This window comes from Rhipicephalus microplus, chromosome 9 (genome assembly GCF_043290135.1).
Source record: "Rhipicephalus microplus isolate Deutch F79 chromosome 9, USDA_Rmic, whole genome shotgun sequence".
Lineage (NCBI taxonomy): Eukaryota > Metazoa > Arthropoda > Arachnida > Ixodida > Ixodidae > Rhipicephalus > Rhipicephalus microplus.
In genome coordinates, this window is record NC_134708.1 from 75,847,522 (window position 1) to 75,865,222 (window position 17,701).

The 17,701-nt window shown below is 46.9% G+C and overlaps 1 protein-coding gene and 1 long non-coding RNA gene across 8 annotated transcripts in view; one reads left to right on the forward strand and one right to left on the reverse strand.

Moving 5' to 3' along the window:
- Window positions 1–2,621: 2,621 nt before the first annotated feature.
- LOC142771903 (uncharacterized) lies at window positions 2,622–6,269 on the reverse strand. The gene is made up of 2 exons (XR_012886199.1): window positions 5,964–6,269; window positions 2,622–3,265 (listed from the first exon to the last, which is right to left on the reverse strand). It is a non-coding gene; the product is annotated as an uncharacterized LOC142771903 (long non-coding RNA).
- Window positions 5,547–17,701, forward strand: part of LOC119163208 (uncharacterized) — a 56,437-nt gene continuing 44,282 nt past the window's right edge. Inside the window, exons 1-3 of one of the 7 annotated variants that reach the window (XM_075873875.1) lie at window positions 5,547–5,703; window positions 7,656–7,926; window positions 16,988–17,053. In XM_075873875.1, coding sequence (XP_075729990.1) covers window positions 7,821–7,926; window positions 16,988–17,053 — 172 coding nt within the window. In that variant the 5' untranslated portion in view covers window positions 5,547–5,703; window positions 7,656–7,820. Of the gene's footprint in view, window positions 5,704–6,552; window positions 7,168–7,655; window positions 7,927–16,987; window positions 17,054–17,701 lie in introns of those variants that run through there. The other 6 variants (XM_075873878.1, XM_075873877.1, XM_037415158.2 and 3 more) reach the window with 6 other exon arrangements.

Below are 17,701 nucleotides of genomic sequence, written 5' to 3' on the forward strand. Positions count from 1 at the left end.
CATCAGTCTGACTACGTCCACAGCAGGACAAAGGCCTCTCCCATGTTTCGCCAGTTAACCCGGTCCTGTGCTTGCTGCTGCCAATTTATACCCGCAAACTTCTTAATCTCATCTGCCCACCTAACCTTCTGTCTCCCCCTAACCCGCTTCCCTTCTCTGGGAATCCAGTCAGTTACCCTTAATGACCACATCCGCAATCGTTCACCAAATCGACACCGGTAGCCATGCACCTTTGCACCAGCGCCCATATCGAGTTTCTCACGGTGAACGCCGTGCCATTGATGATCAGGTGAACGATATGCTTCGACGTGGCGTAATACAACCTTCAAGCAGCCCTTGGGCCTCTCCAGTTGTACTGGTAAAAAATAAGTATAATAGCATCAGATTTTGCGTTGATTACAGACGTCTTAATAAGATCACGAGCCAAGAATCGATGACGCCCTCGATTGCCTGCAAAGAGCAGAGTTCTTTTCTTCTTCAGATCTTTGATCCGGCTACTGGCAGGTCCCTATGAATGAAGCCGACCGCTCCAAGACTGCGTTTCTAACGCCTGACGGATTGTACGAGTTTAACGTGATGCCATTCGGCATCTGTAATGCGCCTGCCACCTGGCAAGCGTCTCATGGAAAACATCCTTAGAGGTTTTAAATGGAACACACGCCTGTGCTATTTGGATGACGTCGTCGTTTTCTCGAAGGACTTCGACTCCCACCTCAGCCGCCTCGCAAGCGTCCTGACTTGTCTTTCGAACGCTGGACTGCAGCTGAATTTGAAGAAATGCCACTTCGCTGCCCGCCGGCTTACCATATTAGGGCATGTTGTTAGCAAGCATGGTGTTCGTCCTGATCCAGCCAAGCTTAGCGCTGTCGCCGACTTTCCCAGGCCAGCTACACTAAAAGAACTCCGCAGCTTCATCGGCCTCTGCTCATACTTTCGCCGTTTCGTGCGCAGTTTCGCCACCATAATCGCACCCCTGACACAGCTACTTGCCGACAACCAAGACATCTCGGCGTGGTCCCCAGCATGCGATGAAGCATTCGCCTCGTTACGGCATCTTCTGACATCGCCACCTATCTTACGCCACTTTGATCCAGACGCTCCAACCGAAATCCATACGGACGCTAGTGGAGTAGGCCTCGGCGCTATTCCTGCTCAGCGTAAATCTGGCTTCGATGAGTATGTTGTATCTTACGCTAGTCGCACCCTTACTAAAGCGGAAAAGAACTATTCAGTCACCAAGAAAGAATGCCTTGCCATTGTTTGGGCAATCAAGAAATTCCGACCTTACGTATATGGCCGCCAATTTGACGTCGTGACTGATCACCACGCATTGTGTTGGTTGTCTTCATTAAAAGACCCATCTGGTCACCTAGCTCGTTGGGCACTACGTCTCCAAGATTATGACATTCGTGTAATTTATCGGTCAGGCCGCAACCATTCGGACGCCGACGCTCTTTCTCGCTCGCCACTTCCCCACGATTATGTTACAGCGTCTGTTTCCCGCTACGAATGTTCTTCACTTGAACATGTCGACATGTCCTCTGAGCAATACCAGTGTAGGGTGGGCTGCCATTGCCGTACCAGGATCCATGGATAGCGTCTCTCCTAGAGTACCTGTCTCAGACGTCTCCAAGTACCGACAGCCGTTTACTTCGACGAACTGCTCGCCATTTTACCATCCGTGATGGTCTTCTGTACCGGCGAAACTACCTATCTGATGGCCGCAAATGGTTGCTGGTGATACCTCGCCACTTACGTTCTAACGTCTGTGCCTCCTTCCACGCGGATCCGCAATGCGCCCACGCAGGTGTAGTGAAGATGTATACGCTCGCCTACGAATTCGATATTACTGGCGCGGAATGTACCGCTCTGTTAGGCAGTACGTCCGTTCATGTACCTTGTGCCAACGCCGGAAGAGCTCCCCTCGCACAACCACAAGACCACTCCAGCCACTGCCGTGTCCTTCTCGACGGTTCAAGAGTACCCAAAATTAGTCACACATACTCTTTCCTTTTTCTTAAAAGTGTAGGGTGGGCTGCCATTGCCGTGTCCTCTACCGTGCATATCTACAGGTAACGTAATTACAGGCGACCACAAAAAGACACAAAAAACAGGGGAAATAATGCATGGGAACAGGAGCCTCGCACTTTCTGCCCATTTCATACTGCATGGATCTCGGCTTTTCTTCCTTCGTGGGCATTACAGCGCCGTTAAGTTCCGTTTAGTCATTGATGTGTCAAACCATAACAGGACACGGAGTTTGCAACAGCAATTGTTTCAAACGAGAGGAAGTTTCGTGTCTATTCAGTGCACTCTGACGTTTTCCCGTTGTCAGAGTGTTGCGATACCATGGTCGGTTGTTTACTTCGCTTGCGTGCAGAAATCGTTCAGCGTGGGGCCGGCTTGCTGCATACGAAGGGGGGATATTTCCGGTTGCAAGCCGGAACATGTCCGTAGTAGCCCGTAATCATGTGCTTCTGTCTGTAAGAGGGAGTTGTAAAGAAAATGTTATCTAATTAAAAAAAGAAAACTATGTGACAACCCTCTGGCAGCAACTGGTAAGCGCGTGAGGGTGAGGGTAGAGTGTAATTAACCCCATTTCCAGCATCAATACAATCATGTGAAGCATCGTCATTATTACGCTTTATTGATTGATTTATTCACTCCACCATCTGGTAACATGACCTGCGTGACATGACAGAGGTGCAGGCTGTGCAGGCGCGACTCAGAGCAGCTCCGCTGATAGAAGCGAGTAGTCTCTGCTGGACAGAAAAAAATTGCGGATTTTCCAAAATGCGGATAATGTTGGCGCTTCAAACGCAAGAAAAGGCTGGAAAATTCATTCTAAAGACACAGAATAAACGACAATATTTCAGAATACGTCCCGTTTATCTGGATGCGTATTGACCCCAGGAGGACATCCTTCTAAAAGCAAAACACGTTCATTAAAGAAAATAATTACATCAATACATTGAAACATTGGACCTTATGCGTGCATTAAGCAGGTACTCGAACAGAATCGTCAAACGCACATGAGGCTCTTCGCACAGGGAAATTTCCAGAGTACAAATATTCGAGAGAAACATTTTCTCGTACATCGAATTCTGTATAACTTCCTATCCGCCCGCGTTGATGGCATAGCGGTGAAGGGCTGTGATCATGGACACGAATTAGATTCCCCTCCAGCATGACCACATTTCGCTCCGGGGGGACGTACGCAGAAGCATTCTCGTGCTTGTAGATTCACATTATCGTTGTAGAGTCCCTGAAAATAAAAAGTCAATCCTGCGTTCATTCATTCATGGGTTAAATACACTCCAGCTATGTAGACTAAGCTTTACATAAGACCCTTAAAAGGCCACCAAGAAACCTCCGAAGATACTATTAAAGAACGTGTTTATTTTCTAGCATGGCTATAAAGCATAAGCTCTTCAAAAGGAGTTATTGTATCTGTTCAGTATAACAGGCGCGTGACTACGAAATGTTTTTTTAGGGGCAAAACACTTTATAGGGACGAGCCTTGTCCCTCCGATGTCCGTTGTCCTGGCTTGCACGCGCTGGAAGCACCGGCCGCGAGCACGTCGATTGTACAGCTAGGAGAGGAGAACGATGATCGCTAGTGCGCTTGTGGCACGTTGTTTGCTTCGCTGCGGTGCTCCAAGAGCTATAAAACGCGCTGGCTCTTGGCCCTCTCTCTTTCATGGTCATGAAGTGCACCTCGTTATGAAAGAAAGGAGGACAGAGAGAAAGAAAGAGTAACAAATGAATGAATGTACGGGGATCGAACATCCCCCGGAGCTTCGCCCACTCGCCATCATTCACTTCGTGGATACGATGTGATTTTTTTTTCCCTTCAACCATGCTCACGGTGGTGGTGACGGTGAAACTTCGTTACCCAAAAAGGGGTCCTCAAGGACACTCGGCTGGGTGCCAGGTGTAGAGGGCATCTCCCAAGTCGGGACGATCGAATAGGTGACCAGTAAAAGAGCGAGGGATTGTGGGATGTACCGTCTGCTACCGGTTCGAAAAGAGAAGACGACGGCGAACCGGTTCGCCGCAAGCCTCAGATTACTCGGGATTCGCGCGCGTGGTCGCCCGTTTATCTTCGTCCTGATAAACCATGGTTGGTTGTTCAGCCATTGGCTGCTACAACTCGAGCTTCCAAGGCGAACTCAGGTATCAATTCCTATGTAATGAAGACAGAAATACGATCGGGGCCGTGACTGTGAAGAAAGCCACAGCGACAGGTAGCCTTGGAGTACGAAACTTTGAAGCCAGAGTGGGTTAAAACCATTTTATCACAGGTACCTGTGTATTCCACACACACTCACAAAAGCTTACGCATGAATTTACAGCGAATATTATATTGCGAAATAAATTGTCGCACAGGCGCGCCTAGCAAAGATATTATGGGAACGGGTCATACGAGATTAGCGCCGGCCATTGCACCCATATATATGACAACAACAACCACACAAAAAAAAACATGAAAGCTTCACTCGAGTAAGTTTACACGAAGTGCTGGACGAGTTCATTTGCGTTTATCTTGGTCAAAATGTGCGCCAGGACGGCACCCAAAGGAAGTGCGTTAAACAAGCGCAGGGTTTCGATTATTCGGCGCCGTCTATGTCTAACTGTATTGTTTATGTGCCGCCGTGCCACGCAGCTTGACCAAGATGAGCGTTCAAATAAGCATCTGGATTCAACTAAGAAATGCATCTTACAGCGCGCTGAAGGCTAGAAAAAAAAATACCTCAACGCGCTCAACAAGTGCTGCGCTTCATGCCGATCGACTTACGATGTCGGCTGAAGCAGTGATCCCGAAATGAACTCTTAGCACAATGCTACAGTCATTCCTATCCAGTGGGATCCTTAAAATGGTGACTTTTCATCTGCAGTAACGTATCATACAATTAAAACTGTATTCTGTATCGGCTGATCTGCTAGCCAAACTGACAGTACCCCCGAGCAGCATAAAAGCATTGCACATCATTTTAGTGCGACAAAAAATTGTCCTAACCGTACATGGATTTTGTAGCTTGTCATTGTCATAGTTATGGTTGGCAAAAAAAAAAACTACAATAAAGTACTGGCATTGCACGCAGAGGTACTTTTTTTTTCCATCAGAGCAGTACAAAAATGCACGCGTGCCACTGCTGACCCGTGTGAAGCGTCGAACCGGAAGCTGTCGTTACAGTTCCCTGCGATTGCCAATTTTAGTGGTCACCCATTGCGCTCATTATCAGTTGCTGCCCGCTCGGGTGAGAAGGGGGGCAACATTGGCGCTATCTCCTGTAAGCTCCGCGGGAGCATGACTCAACTTCCATGCCCACGCTGCACATACCGAAACTACTGAAATCTTCGTAAATCACCTCCCCACCGTTTCTTTGTTTCCTGATGCCCAACACCATCCTCCCTTTGTCACTTCATATCTCCAATAACTCCCTTTCTCTCTTCGTTGCTTCTCTTTCAAGTTCGCTCTCCTCTTTCTCTACGTTCGATGCCGCGTTGAGGGAGAGTGGGCAAGGCGCGCTTAAATAAAGGTGCATAAGGAGCCAGCTCTTCGCCGCCCTTTAGAAGACAGGTCCTCCCGTGTAAACGGCACGTGTCTCCAGAGACTTTCCTGGTCCGGGGACCTCTCACCACGTCCAAGCCTCCGTCTTCGCCTGAACATCGGCCTAGTCTGGAATTGCGCCACCTCTGGTGAGACATGGACTACTCCTTTCCGTTAAAAAAAAAAATGCTTAGGCGACTTTATATGGGCCACTTAAAGGGCCCTAAACAACCTCCGAAGATACTATGAAAGATCGTGTTTATTCTCTCCTGGCGTTTCTCGCAACGTCTTTCTCAGTGAAGTGATTCAAGTAAATTTCGTAGGGGGCTTGCCAAGTTGCACCGTCAGAAACGCGACTGGTCTGTAGTTTGTTAAAGATATCAACAAATTATAGAACTCAAACACAAACCTCGCATGTTGGAGCTAGAAGTTCGGTAATGAAAACTCGAGGACCGAAGAAATGGAAAGGACTTGAGAACACCATCCGACGATAGACCTCGTTCTTAGAAGCACTATACGGTCGCGGCCACCGGTGGGTAGGCAGGTCAATGCGCTTCGTTTTTTGAGCACCCCGTCTAGCCCACGACGTGAGGTTCGGTTTCCGCGGGCAGCAAAAGGCTTCCGTTTGTTCTTCGTACGAGTAGACAGGTGTATGCCGCGTTCTAGCTTGGGAGGCCAGGGCCGGCTCATTCACGTCAGCGCTAAAGGGAGCCGGAGCAAAAAAAAAAAAAAAAGGAAGAAAAGAAAGAAAGAAAAGAAGAAAGATAAACAAAACAGTAAAAGGAGTTACGTAAAAGCAAACGATCCGCTCGGCGCGACGACGGTGAACAACGCAAAGAAGGAGAGGGCATTCCTCTCGTCGCCAGCCAAAGTCCGCGATAAAGGACAGGTAGTAATCTGATTTGCGGCTGCGCACGACGTGCCACCTATGCAGACGTCAGTGATGGCACTGGGAGAAGGAAGGGGGAGTTGTGAACGAGGGGAGAGTCAGAAAGAAGCCCGCGCGCTACGCGCTTGATCCCAGCACCGCTGGCGTGGATTTCGGTCTGCCAGAGCCCCCACATGGGCAAACCGGCGAGAGCGTTCATTGACTCCCCCCTCCTTCCCATTCCGTAGTACACATCGACTCTGCGTCGGGCTCAGGTTGTCCGACATCCACCCATTGTCTCTCGCGTGCGAAGCAGGAGCAGCGTACGAGACAGAGGCCCGGCGCGTCGGTCGCTTTCGCACTCTACACCGTGCAAGGAACCGCCGTCTTCCCACGTGCGTCTATTGCTGGGAACCCGTGGCCGTTACTCGCCGTGTATTCCTCATAGCCCCGCCAGACGCCGGTCCTTTCCACCTGTTGCCCCGACGCGAGCACTGCATCTTACTGTTCATCCTTTTGTACACTGCTGTGACGGTTACGGACCAACACCTTGGTTTGAGGGGGCGTTACTCAACATAGTGCTTTTGGCCCACGCTCGTCGATTAGCAGCTTCAACCGACCGAGTTCGACTTTAGTTCGGGTTGGTGTTCAGTGTCCATCCCCAAGAGTGAAACCCGAAGCAATCTCGGAGCCAAGGCTTCGCAGCGGTGTCGACGAGTCCGCTAAGGCGTCCTCAGCACGGACCGTGAGTTTCGACGGCCTTTTGTTTCCATCGTTTTCGGAACCACACGGTCGGGGGGCAACGCCCACAAATTGTGAATGGGGAACCATAGCTCTCTTGCAGAGTCTGTTAGCTTGGTCGCCTTCTTCGGCAGTTTCTGCTAAATTATCAAACTCGCTTTATAGTATACACGGCATATCCGTCAGAAACGCGGTTGACGACTCGTTGTTTATGCCTGCGACCACGGTGCAAGAAAAATAACCCGCCACGAACGTATCCCGTTTAGAAAGGAATATGCTCACGGCCTAAAAGGAAAGTTGCGTGGCGGCCGTTTCCGTAGACAGGCCGGGCGCGTGCCGGAAAAACGTTACGTAATTCGATACTATCTTGCTTTTCTACCATGCCAGAGGAAAGGAAACAAAAGCCGCGTCTCTTTGCAGAACCGGTAGCCGGTTACTCACGCATTGTTTACCACCACGTTAACGACTCGTTTTTTGGTTCCTGATTGACAGGCCGTGCGGCGACGAGACACAGTATCCTCTTGCGACGGACGGGGAAGTGTTGGATCGTGCCCGAAGACAAAAGGACAACCGAGACGTCGTCGGCTGCACTCTCTGCCGCCAGCCGTCGACTTGTGCGAGTTTCGTATTTCGCGCCGCCCGAAAAACCCCGCGCAAATGATGGCTGCCAGACGACGAGGGACCGTGCCAACCGCGGTGCTGACGTTTGTGCTGCTATCGCTAACGCAGCTCGCGCACCTGGCATCAACGGAAGTCAACACTAGTGAGTGGCTGACGATTGTTTCTTTTCTTTAGCTCTGTTTTTTTTTCACATTTCACTTCAGTGATGCTCTGCTGTCTTGGGGCTGACTACAGAGATATCTTAGCTGACGTTTTATTTTGGGATACCCGGGCGAAGTGACTAAACGCGATCATTTACGAATCTATAATGGCTCAAGTTACTCGTAGTCGGGGTAACCCTTAAAGGGACCAACTGCCCAAAACATGAACTGAGACGGCTACACGGATGGAAAGATTGTCCCTCATACTGACTCGAACCAACCCTGTTCCTCTTGTGAGAAGTGGGAGGTCCATTTTCATTCCTTTATTGGAAATCGTAAAAAATGCCCTGTGACGGCACCTGGTGGTAGGAACTTGTATTATTCGATGTGCCTTTTCACGTGACCGTAGATTAGTTTATGCGGCCAACAAGTTTGTTATTAGTACTGAAATATTCTGTTTATTTATAGTAAAAGATATTGCTTTACGCATGCACATTCACATTCTCGGTTACTATGCGCGTGTGTGCCTGATGAGGACGGTGTGTTTGCGCTCGGTCGCTGGTCACTAGAGATTTTCTAATTCGCAATTGGCCCTTCCAATCATAATTAACTACAATGCGCAAAAGCAATGCGTAAAGGATCGGAAAAATTCACCTCGCAATCGGCCAATCCCCTCCATTGGGTACGAGCCATGCGGAAAGGAAAACAACTGGTCCCGCTGCAACTGCTGGTTATAATATATTTCCTATACAGCCTCGTCGATCCGGCGTCTCTTCTCACGTACGTAATGTTACTCCATAAAAATCTACATATGAACCTGCATTAGTAGTACGCATTTAAGTGACGCTACCCTCGCATGACGTGATGATCTCATGCTCATCCTCGCGTCTTAAGCAAATTCTCTGCGTGCTCATGAAACCATGCCCGCTATATCCAGGTCGCTGAGATTTTGGAGCGGCGTGGTTTTTCTACCTACATCTTGTCTAAGAAATGACGTGTACTACTCTTTGGTACGGCTATAACTATAGTACGGCCGAGCATATGCGCAGTGACATTTTCAGCGACTCGGCTTGGCTTGTGTGACGGGGCAAGCCATCCACCACACAGGTGCTACAACCTTGCGCTCACGGAACGCGATATAAATACAGGGAAGCTCTATAACGACACATCTCATTGTAATGGTTTGTTATGCTGAAAGTAGTAGCTCAAATGAACTCCTGAGAAAGCAGAACGACAGCATGCACAAGTCGCTATAGAGCTACCGGCATCTCTGTCAATTCTCAGCGTTTATGGAAAAACAACATTTGTGCTCAGAACCTTTCCGATCGAAAAATACTGCTTCGAAAATTAATTACGTGCTTTTAGGAACAAGTACTGCGGCTACAAACACTACGAAGGGTAAGGTTGCTGTCGCGGCGGAAAAGAACCAGGTCGAAAAAAAAATTGGTTATTGGTTCTAGAGGTACTTTTACAGCGCAAACACACACACCACAAAGAAAAAGACGACACACAAGCGCGGACTACAGAACTGCACCACATCTTGACATCACCACACCCCTTAACTGAGCTTCTGCGCGACGGGGCTACAGACAAGTTTTGTCTTTCAACGACAATTTACCGATAAAGTGCATAGTTACGCGCTCCTGCGCGCTGCAGCGTGGGGCCTGTAGCGAAACTGAGGATAACTGTTGCCGATCTGCAGCGTTATTACTTAACGTTTTTAATTACGTATATGCATTAGCTTTTACGTTTAGCTGATGCTCGCAGTTAAGCCGGCGTACACATCTCGTATCTTGAGCCGATCTTCGGGACTGTTTCTAAGCATGCGAACAACTTCATTCGCACTTACTTGCATGACAGGGAATGGACGGGACAAGTTCCAGAATGAACATCATGGCGCTTGTCCGGATCATTGTGTTCGTTCACTTCCTGTTTCGGCATGCCCAACTAGTCCGCAAGTGCGTTTGAATGATGCAATGACTGCTATAGTTGTTCATATCTGTGTTGGCCCGTTGCGTAACACGCACGCCCGAACAGAGGCAACCCGTGTTACGCTACTGGGCTTCTCCACAGTCGACAGTGCGTTGAGCGTACCGGTGTATACCCTTTGAATGGAAAGCAAGAGTCGTGATATTTGTGTAGGACTTCAGTGAGTAATGCGCGTCGGTATACCGTGCACGCAGGTTCCGTTAATTTTCGTATACGAGATCCGACATTCCCGCCAGTCACTTTTTTTAAAAGCGAATTATATTTTACCGCTGGTGTGAATAAACTTCACTGACATCATCGTCACTGTACATTAGTACTTACATGTTTAGATTCTTAATTATCGGCGTGACGTGCAGTTAGTTTGTTGAAGGGCCTGAACAAATTGAAATTACGTAGAAGTTATAAATTAATCAGACGTGGCAGCAATGAAAATATTTATTACTTCTTGATGTAATTAGTAATGAAACAATTACCTTCGCGGGTTGCTACTTCATTATTGTAACGAATTTTATCGACCGAGTAATTTAAAGAAAACGACTCATTAGTTTTCCACTTTTGTCTGAAAAATAGCAATTCCACAATTCGACAGAAAACACTGCCTGCAAAAAAAAAATGAAGAAAGTACAGAATCTTAGTGCCAAACCTCAATAGTGGCAACGAGACAGGCCAACGGTAAAGCCGCTTAGCACCTGAACTCGAAGACAGAGTAATTTCATTACATTTGAAAATTGTAATGTACGCTAATTTCATCTAGCTGTTTTAAAATTCTAATGTATTTTAATTGCATGAAAGTTCTAAAAAGGCAATTGGGAATATGGCTTAATTACTTCCAGAAGTAATATTAATAAATAACTCGCGTTGTCGTCGTCAAATTCAAGTGCAGGAGCACTGACGCGAGCGAATTGCCGGGTCCTGAGCGCTCGAGACAACGGAATGAAAGCGATGTATACCTGCCACTCGTAAAGCGTCGGCAGCGATAAGATAGGGCAACTTTAAGCACTACCCGAATGGCCCGGACTCCTCGCGAAAGTGTCTCCATGGGCTGAAATCTGGGTTGAATTCTTCCTCTTTCGTTCGCGGTCTTTCCTAATCTCCGATGAAATCGGTCTCCCATATCGATGTCTGTTAAACGTTGAAACTCCCGGTGATGTTTCGCGAAACTCTGGTGGATTCGGTTGCCGCAGGCGAGTAAACGTTCGGATTATCTCCGCAGTCATATCCGAATGAGGCGACACGTATATAAGGACTGGAGAAGGGAACACAGACGCACAATTAGAATTGTAAGTTTATTGAAAAGACATCACTTATAGGCGCACGCTCGCAAGTGTAAGTTTATTGAAAAGGCAACGCATATAGGCGCACACTCGCAAGGGTAAGTTTATTGAAAAGGCAACGCATAGATGTATTGCCTTTTCAATGAGCCTCGAGTTGCGAGTGTGCACCTGTTTCTTTCTCCGGTTCTTGTTACCTACATCGCCCCACTTCCTGCTTTCACAATGAACTGCTACCAGTAGCCCAAATGGATGTTTTGCTTGTTGCTCCAGCTATCCCGTCGCGGCTGTGATAACCAGGATTGCGCAACGTTTCTGCGATAAAAGTCAAAATGCCGACCCGCCCATATTTGTGTCCCCTGCCAGGGATGTGCTCCCCCTTCTGACTTGTCGCGAAGAAAGGGGGTGTCCAAAACTGTTGTCAGCCAGTCAGCGCACGGTCGATAAAACCGGCGATACGCTAAATGTCCCAGCTGCGTCGTCATCGACACGAGAGGCTATCGTCGTGAATCACTGGACACTGCGAAGTGCTGGACAGGTCCCTTCATGCAAATTATATGTAAACGAAAACCTAAATATAACCGTAGAACGCTGCGTCGAAGTTGTGGGTTAGCAGCGCAGACACAAGTAATTTTAGTAGTTATATGATTAAACTCGTTATTTAAATGTTTCGATTAATTTTTGCACGCGTACATGTACACGCAAGTATAAAAGCGCACGCACGAACATGCATCAAATACGGTTAACCCCCTCACCGTCTGCTAAAAGAATTCAGGCTCCATCTTTAGATCTATATGCACGGTATAGAAGACCACATGGGGAAAATTTTGGAATCCCTTCACTACGGCGTGCTTTATGGTCTATGCGTTTTGTCCCGTAAAACTCATTTAATATTTATCGAAGAGTCTTTCCTTGCTTAGGCACTTGACACCGTTTCTAGAAACGTTGCTTAACACAGCCGACTGACATGCCTATACCGTACTGGCACCCCCACCGTGCGGGCATCCCACGCTACCATATTTGTACGCTAACTACCTACATTCGCGAACATTTTCTAGCACCGGCTAATGCTGACGGTTAAATGTTCGCAACTATTGCGTGACTTTACCTACGTTGTGTAGTAAGTGTAATGCCTATTCTTATTCATTTTCAACCCGTATATAGTTTTCCGTACCTCGGTCACAGACGCAAGCCCTCATGCGGCATTGAAAAATGTCATCTTATCTCTTAGATTCTTGACATTTTTCGATTTGTTTATTGCACAGTGAGCTTCGGAGTGCAGGTGTGTCTCGAGATAAGCCGCTAAGAGCTACTCGAAATGCTCTTCTTTCTTTTATTCTTTTCAACGCGTGTGCATACGTTATCAGACTTCGACCCGTACGACTGTTCTGTTTTTTTTCCAGACTTCCTGCTTGCTCTATGATGTAGGGCGAGTGACAAGGAAGCACTTGCCTACGCGTGTGTGTGGTTGCTTGCGATTCGTGTGTACTATACTGTTGAATGTGTTGTTTAAGATGGAAGGCTCTACGGGAATATTCTAGCATTCTCCTGTTGAATTGACTTGAATTTTTCGATTCCCGCGACTTGAGCGAGGGGCTTCTCGCCGAATTCAGACGTTGTAAACAAAGCACAGCACGTTCAGAGCTTGGTTGGGTCAAAGTACGACACATGCGCGGCGCGTAACAAGGGCGAAACCAGGACCGTGCTAACTGTTCAAGAGCAAATTTGCTTTTCATGCCATTTATTACTTTCTACTTACCGTCATCAATAAACACGAAGGATTTTAGGGGCGAAGCTCCTTAGGGCGTGGGCTGTGCGTCCCCTGTAGCCTGTATGTAGCCACCTCTAGTTTAGTTCTTGCAGTGTTCACTAGATGGCGGTACCGTCCCCTGTATGTAGCCACCTCTAGTTTAGTTCTTGCAGTGTTCACTAGATGGCGGTACCGTCTCCTGTATGTAGCCACCTCTCGTTTAGTTCTTGTAGTGTTTACTAGATGGTGGTACTTGTAGCTGATGATGAAAAGATGCAAGATGTTATAAACTAGAAAGCGGTACTTGTAGTTGATGAAAGACGCGAGATCTTATAAAATAGGAATGATGTCACATATGGCGCGTGTCATTGGTTGAAGGCAATCGTTCGATTTAGTGCGGCGACGTACGCTAGGGGGAGCGATGTAATAAAATCGAGTGGGCAAAATGTACAGAGGATTCATGGTTTACCAGGTTTACCTCCGGAGCTTCGCCCACTCATCATTCACTTCGTGGATATGGCGGAATTTTTTTTGTACGACGTGGGGTGATGGACTGCCATAGAGTTTTCCTATGGATACACTAGAGGGAACTCTGGCACTAGTGTCTTAGAGAGCCGCAATGCACGGCGCTTCAGCAAGCATGGGAATGATGGGTAGTACACGGATTTGTCTAATTTTTGTACTTTTGGCTCCGGTTGGCTTCTCGTGGCTTGGAGCTGCTTTGTTACGGAACAAGTCAGTAAATGTTCAGCAATTACACTTCACTACATTAACCTTTTAGACTTACCATTTCAAATCGGGTCACGAAGTTCAAAAGGGTTCGTTCTTTTCTTCGAAACCAAACGGAAGCACAGCAATAAACGAAGTGCGAATACTAGGCAAACCCGTGTACTACCCACCATTCCCATGGTTGCTGGACGATCGCAGCGCCCGAGTTCTCTTATAACATTTTTTATTATAAAATTTTTTATTAATCTGTCGCGGACATGTTCACGTCACCATTACAATACTGCCCCTAAAGTACAGGACCTCGTGTGTACGCCAGTATGCATTAGGTCCAGTACATGACTGCGTGTACGCCAGTATGCATTAGTAGTGCAGTCCTGGCGGCCAAAATCAAAATTAACGGCTACATGTTTTTTCTCTTTTTCGAATTGCGACGGCCTGTCTTGAATGAATACTCCATCTGCATGTGTTTACTTAGTTTCAAATTTCAGTTTCTGGCATCGTCACTTGCGCTCCCAGGTTAGCGATGAACACAAGTGTTATATGATAGCTATATATATATATATATATATATATATATATATATATATATATATATATATATATATATATATATATATATATATATATATATATATATATATATATATATGGATGGATAGATGGATATAGATAGATGGATGGATAAAGATATAGATAGATGGATATAGATAGAAAGATATAGTTGAGGCAAGGTAAAAACACAATTTCTGCAGCCCTAGTTGGGAGCATGGCTCCGTATGTTGGGGAATGGGTTGAGAGTATTACAAATGTGAAGATTTAAGAGACAAGCGAAATGGCGTCTATGACCAACGACGCGGCGAGTGCCTTCTAACCAGTTATGTAGTCCAGTGTCCTCAAGGAAGCGAAGATCCGCCTTGAAGACCTGGCTGTGGTGCCGTGCAGAGAAGAGGTCGCTATATGTAGCCGCTGGCACACCCTGGCGGGTGTTATATGACAGGATCTAGCAGCATAAAAACAACAAAAAACAAGGGAGTAAAGAGAACAGACAAGGAATAACTGTACTAACTGTTCAGATGTTAGTACAGCAACGCCCTTGTTTGTTTGTCTCCCGTTGTCTATTTTTGTTTTGCAGCAGAGCTGCGTGGATCGAGGTCTGGCTTTTGCCTTAAGGCCGGACTACACGTAGCCACCGCAACGCGTCAATGCGTGGCTTTTTGACGCGGTGCCAAGACCTTTCCCATAGGGAGAGAGGGCGCGTTGCTACGTGAAGCTGCAAACCCTCTCTCTCCCGGGTGGTGAGGGCTCGACGCCGCGTCAAAAAGCCACGCGCTGCAGCGGGCACGTGTGGTCAGGCCTTTAGATGACAATCGGCAGCGTGTCAGCGGGCTTCGCCTCAAATGTCATCCAAAGACGATAGTCTTCTCCCGGCAAAGCGGCCATTTATGTTTCACCTTGCCTCAGACAGCGCCCCCGCTATGTTGAATCGACCGCATCTGGCCGCCGTTGACAAAATAGAGCAGGCGCTGGGTGAGATAAGGACGCCATATGACAGTGATGTCGGGAAACACGAGCTTGGGCAGAACCCAGGGCCACTGCCAGGTGGCAGCACCATATCTTCGACAAAACGCTTTTTTTTTGCCTATAGCGTCGCATATTCAGTGACGCGTAAGCAACACTAGGGTCTTCAGAATCGCGTATTTATGTATTTTTAGTAAAGAAAAACGCCACCTAATACTTACATGTTTGTTGTTGCGCCTCAGATATGCGTAATATTTGCTTTTTGATTGACAGCAATCACATGTAAGAACGCAGCCACCAGTTCAAGATGGCTGGGTGTTGAGCAAGTGCTGAAACTGTGGCCGGTTCGCCGAATTGTGAGACAGACAGACAGGCAGGCAGACACAGACGGACGGACAGACCAAAATTTCTGCGTTCAAGTATTCAAAGAAAGGCTATCATCTTTAAAAGTGATCATGCCACTGGCGCGCTCAACACCCTTACACTCAATACTGATGCCCAACAAGCTGCAACCTGCAGTCCCTAATCGGAGTTGAGCGCCGGTGTCTTCCCCTTGTCAATTTTCAGTGAACTATTTTGAGAACTGGCTAACCTCCCTGACCTTCCTCTCTCAATCCTCCTCCTCTTCCAGCGAGCTATAATGTGGTGAACACTCTAGAATCTCTCATTGTTGTGTCGCAGTCGCGCTATGTATATAAAATTTCACCTCAAAATTTTTACATTAAATATTACCCTACAATTTGAGAGAAAGGGGTAGAAAGACAAAAAAGTGAAAGCATAGCCATGGGTATAGCAGTGTAGTAAGTGGTCGGAAAGAGAGGGGTAGAAGCATACAGCAGTCACGAGCTAGGCGCCCTCCAGCTCTGATGTGACGCTGCCTTGCGTCACTTAGTGCAACTTTTTGTTGTTGTTCTTTGATTTTGGTCTTGAACCTGTGCAAGCCCGTGAACCAACCAGCTCAGTTGAGATGTTTCCATGTTAGGAGTTCGCATTGCGAAATTATCTCCTGTCAGAGTCGGTGGTGTTGTTGTCGGGGCTGATGAGGAGCTGTGTTAAGGATAAGGGTGTGAGTGGTTTATGTTTGACTATCAAGCGACTTATCGGTGCCTTAAATTGGGTCAAGATTTGCGTTCTTCGGACTTCATTGAATCCCTAGAGCACCGCAGTACAACGAAGCAAAAAAATTACTAGAGCACCAAAGGATTTCGCCACACTTGATGGTTGCGTATGTGGAGTCCTGATAACTTGTCCTCAGAGTATTTTCCATAAAATACTCAATGCATCACTAATGCCATTTGTCGATTACACATACTACTTTATATTCATTCCTTTCGAGAACTATTAGACTGAAACAACCTAGCAACGGACGGTAAAATAAAAATAATTATTGCATAACACGTTGTCATTGATTGCAAGCAGCTTCACATAAACCATCATTTGTTATTGTATTGTATTTGCGTTACTGTAATTATTGTTAGTCTGTAACATGTATTATAAATTTTATGTGAATCTGTATTATGTTCCTTCGATAATTGGTTCAAACAAGCGCTTTTAAACCTAAATTTTTTATATAATTTGATTGGTGTTCGCTGAACGTAATTTACGCATCTTAAATACCTTCTTCCGAAAACGGGCCAACAGTAAGTGGACGATTCACTCATTCATTGATTACACTGACTATAGCAGTAATTCCGAAAGCACAAACGTATGAAATGTGAAACATTTTATGTATGTACATAATTCTCCGAAGGCGTTGTGTAAGTGCGCGCGCAAGTTTGTGTTGTTGTGCCGCTTTCTTTTTTTCAGTCGATCGTCGTTCCGGTCGTTTTTCGGCGCAGATAGCGCATCACACCGAGCTTCCCTACATCTGGGGTATGACATGAGTGTTTCGCTCGCTGGTTGCGGGGCGCGCATGCGCAGCACGCCACGCCGATTGTGATACGTCCTGCCTACGTCCTTCCTACGGATATGACACGTCCTTCCTGTGCTTTCTAATAGCCCGAATTGCGTTGAGTGCTGCTAGTTGAGACGGAAACCCCGCTTCATACGATCAAGTGAAAGCCCGCTTAATGCGAACATGTTGTATTCCTCTATGCACGAGGTGAGGTGGTCCAGGTGGAAGCGTTTCGTTTTCTCAACCAAGCGATGACGTCACGTGACGTCGCAGGTGACGTCGTTACTTGATTCTTTCAGAACAGTCTGTGTTGACGTCTAGACAGACTGCCATTTTTTGAGCTTAATGTCGTTTCCAAGGCTTTCGCCTTGTATATTTTTCATGTTTAATAACGCATTAATAGATTATAACTGGTGAATCGCCACACGTGTTACGCACGAGACGAGGGATCAGCTTCCGTCTGCGACAAATTATCTTTTCGCCCACTTTGGTTTTCCGTTATCTCAATACTTCCAAGTTTCTATGGCACATAGCGGTTAACGTCTCCGTTAATTCTTCCGTTGTTGACCCATGGTAATGATGGCAAAGAAAGTGGCATAAAAAAAAAAGAGCTTTGAACTGGGCAT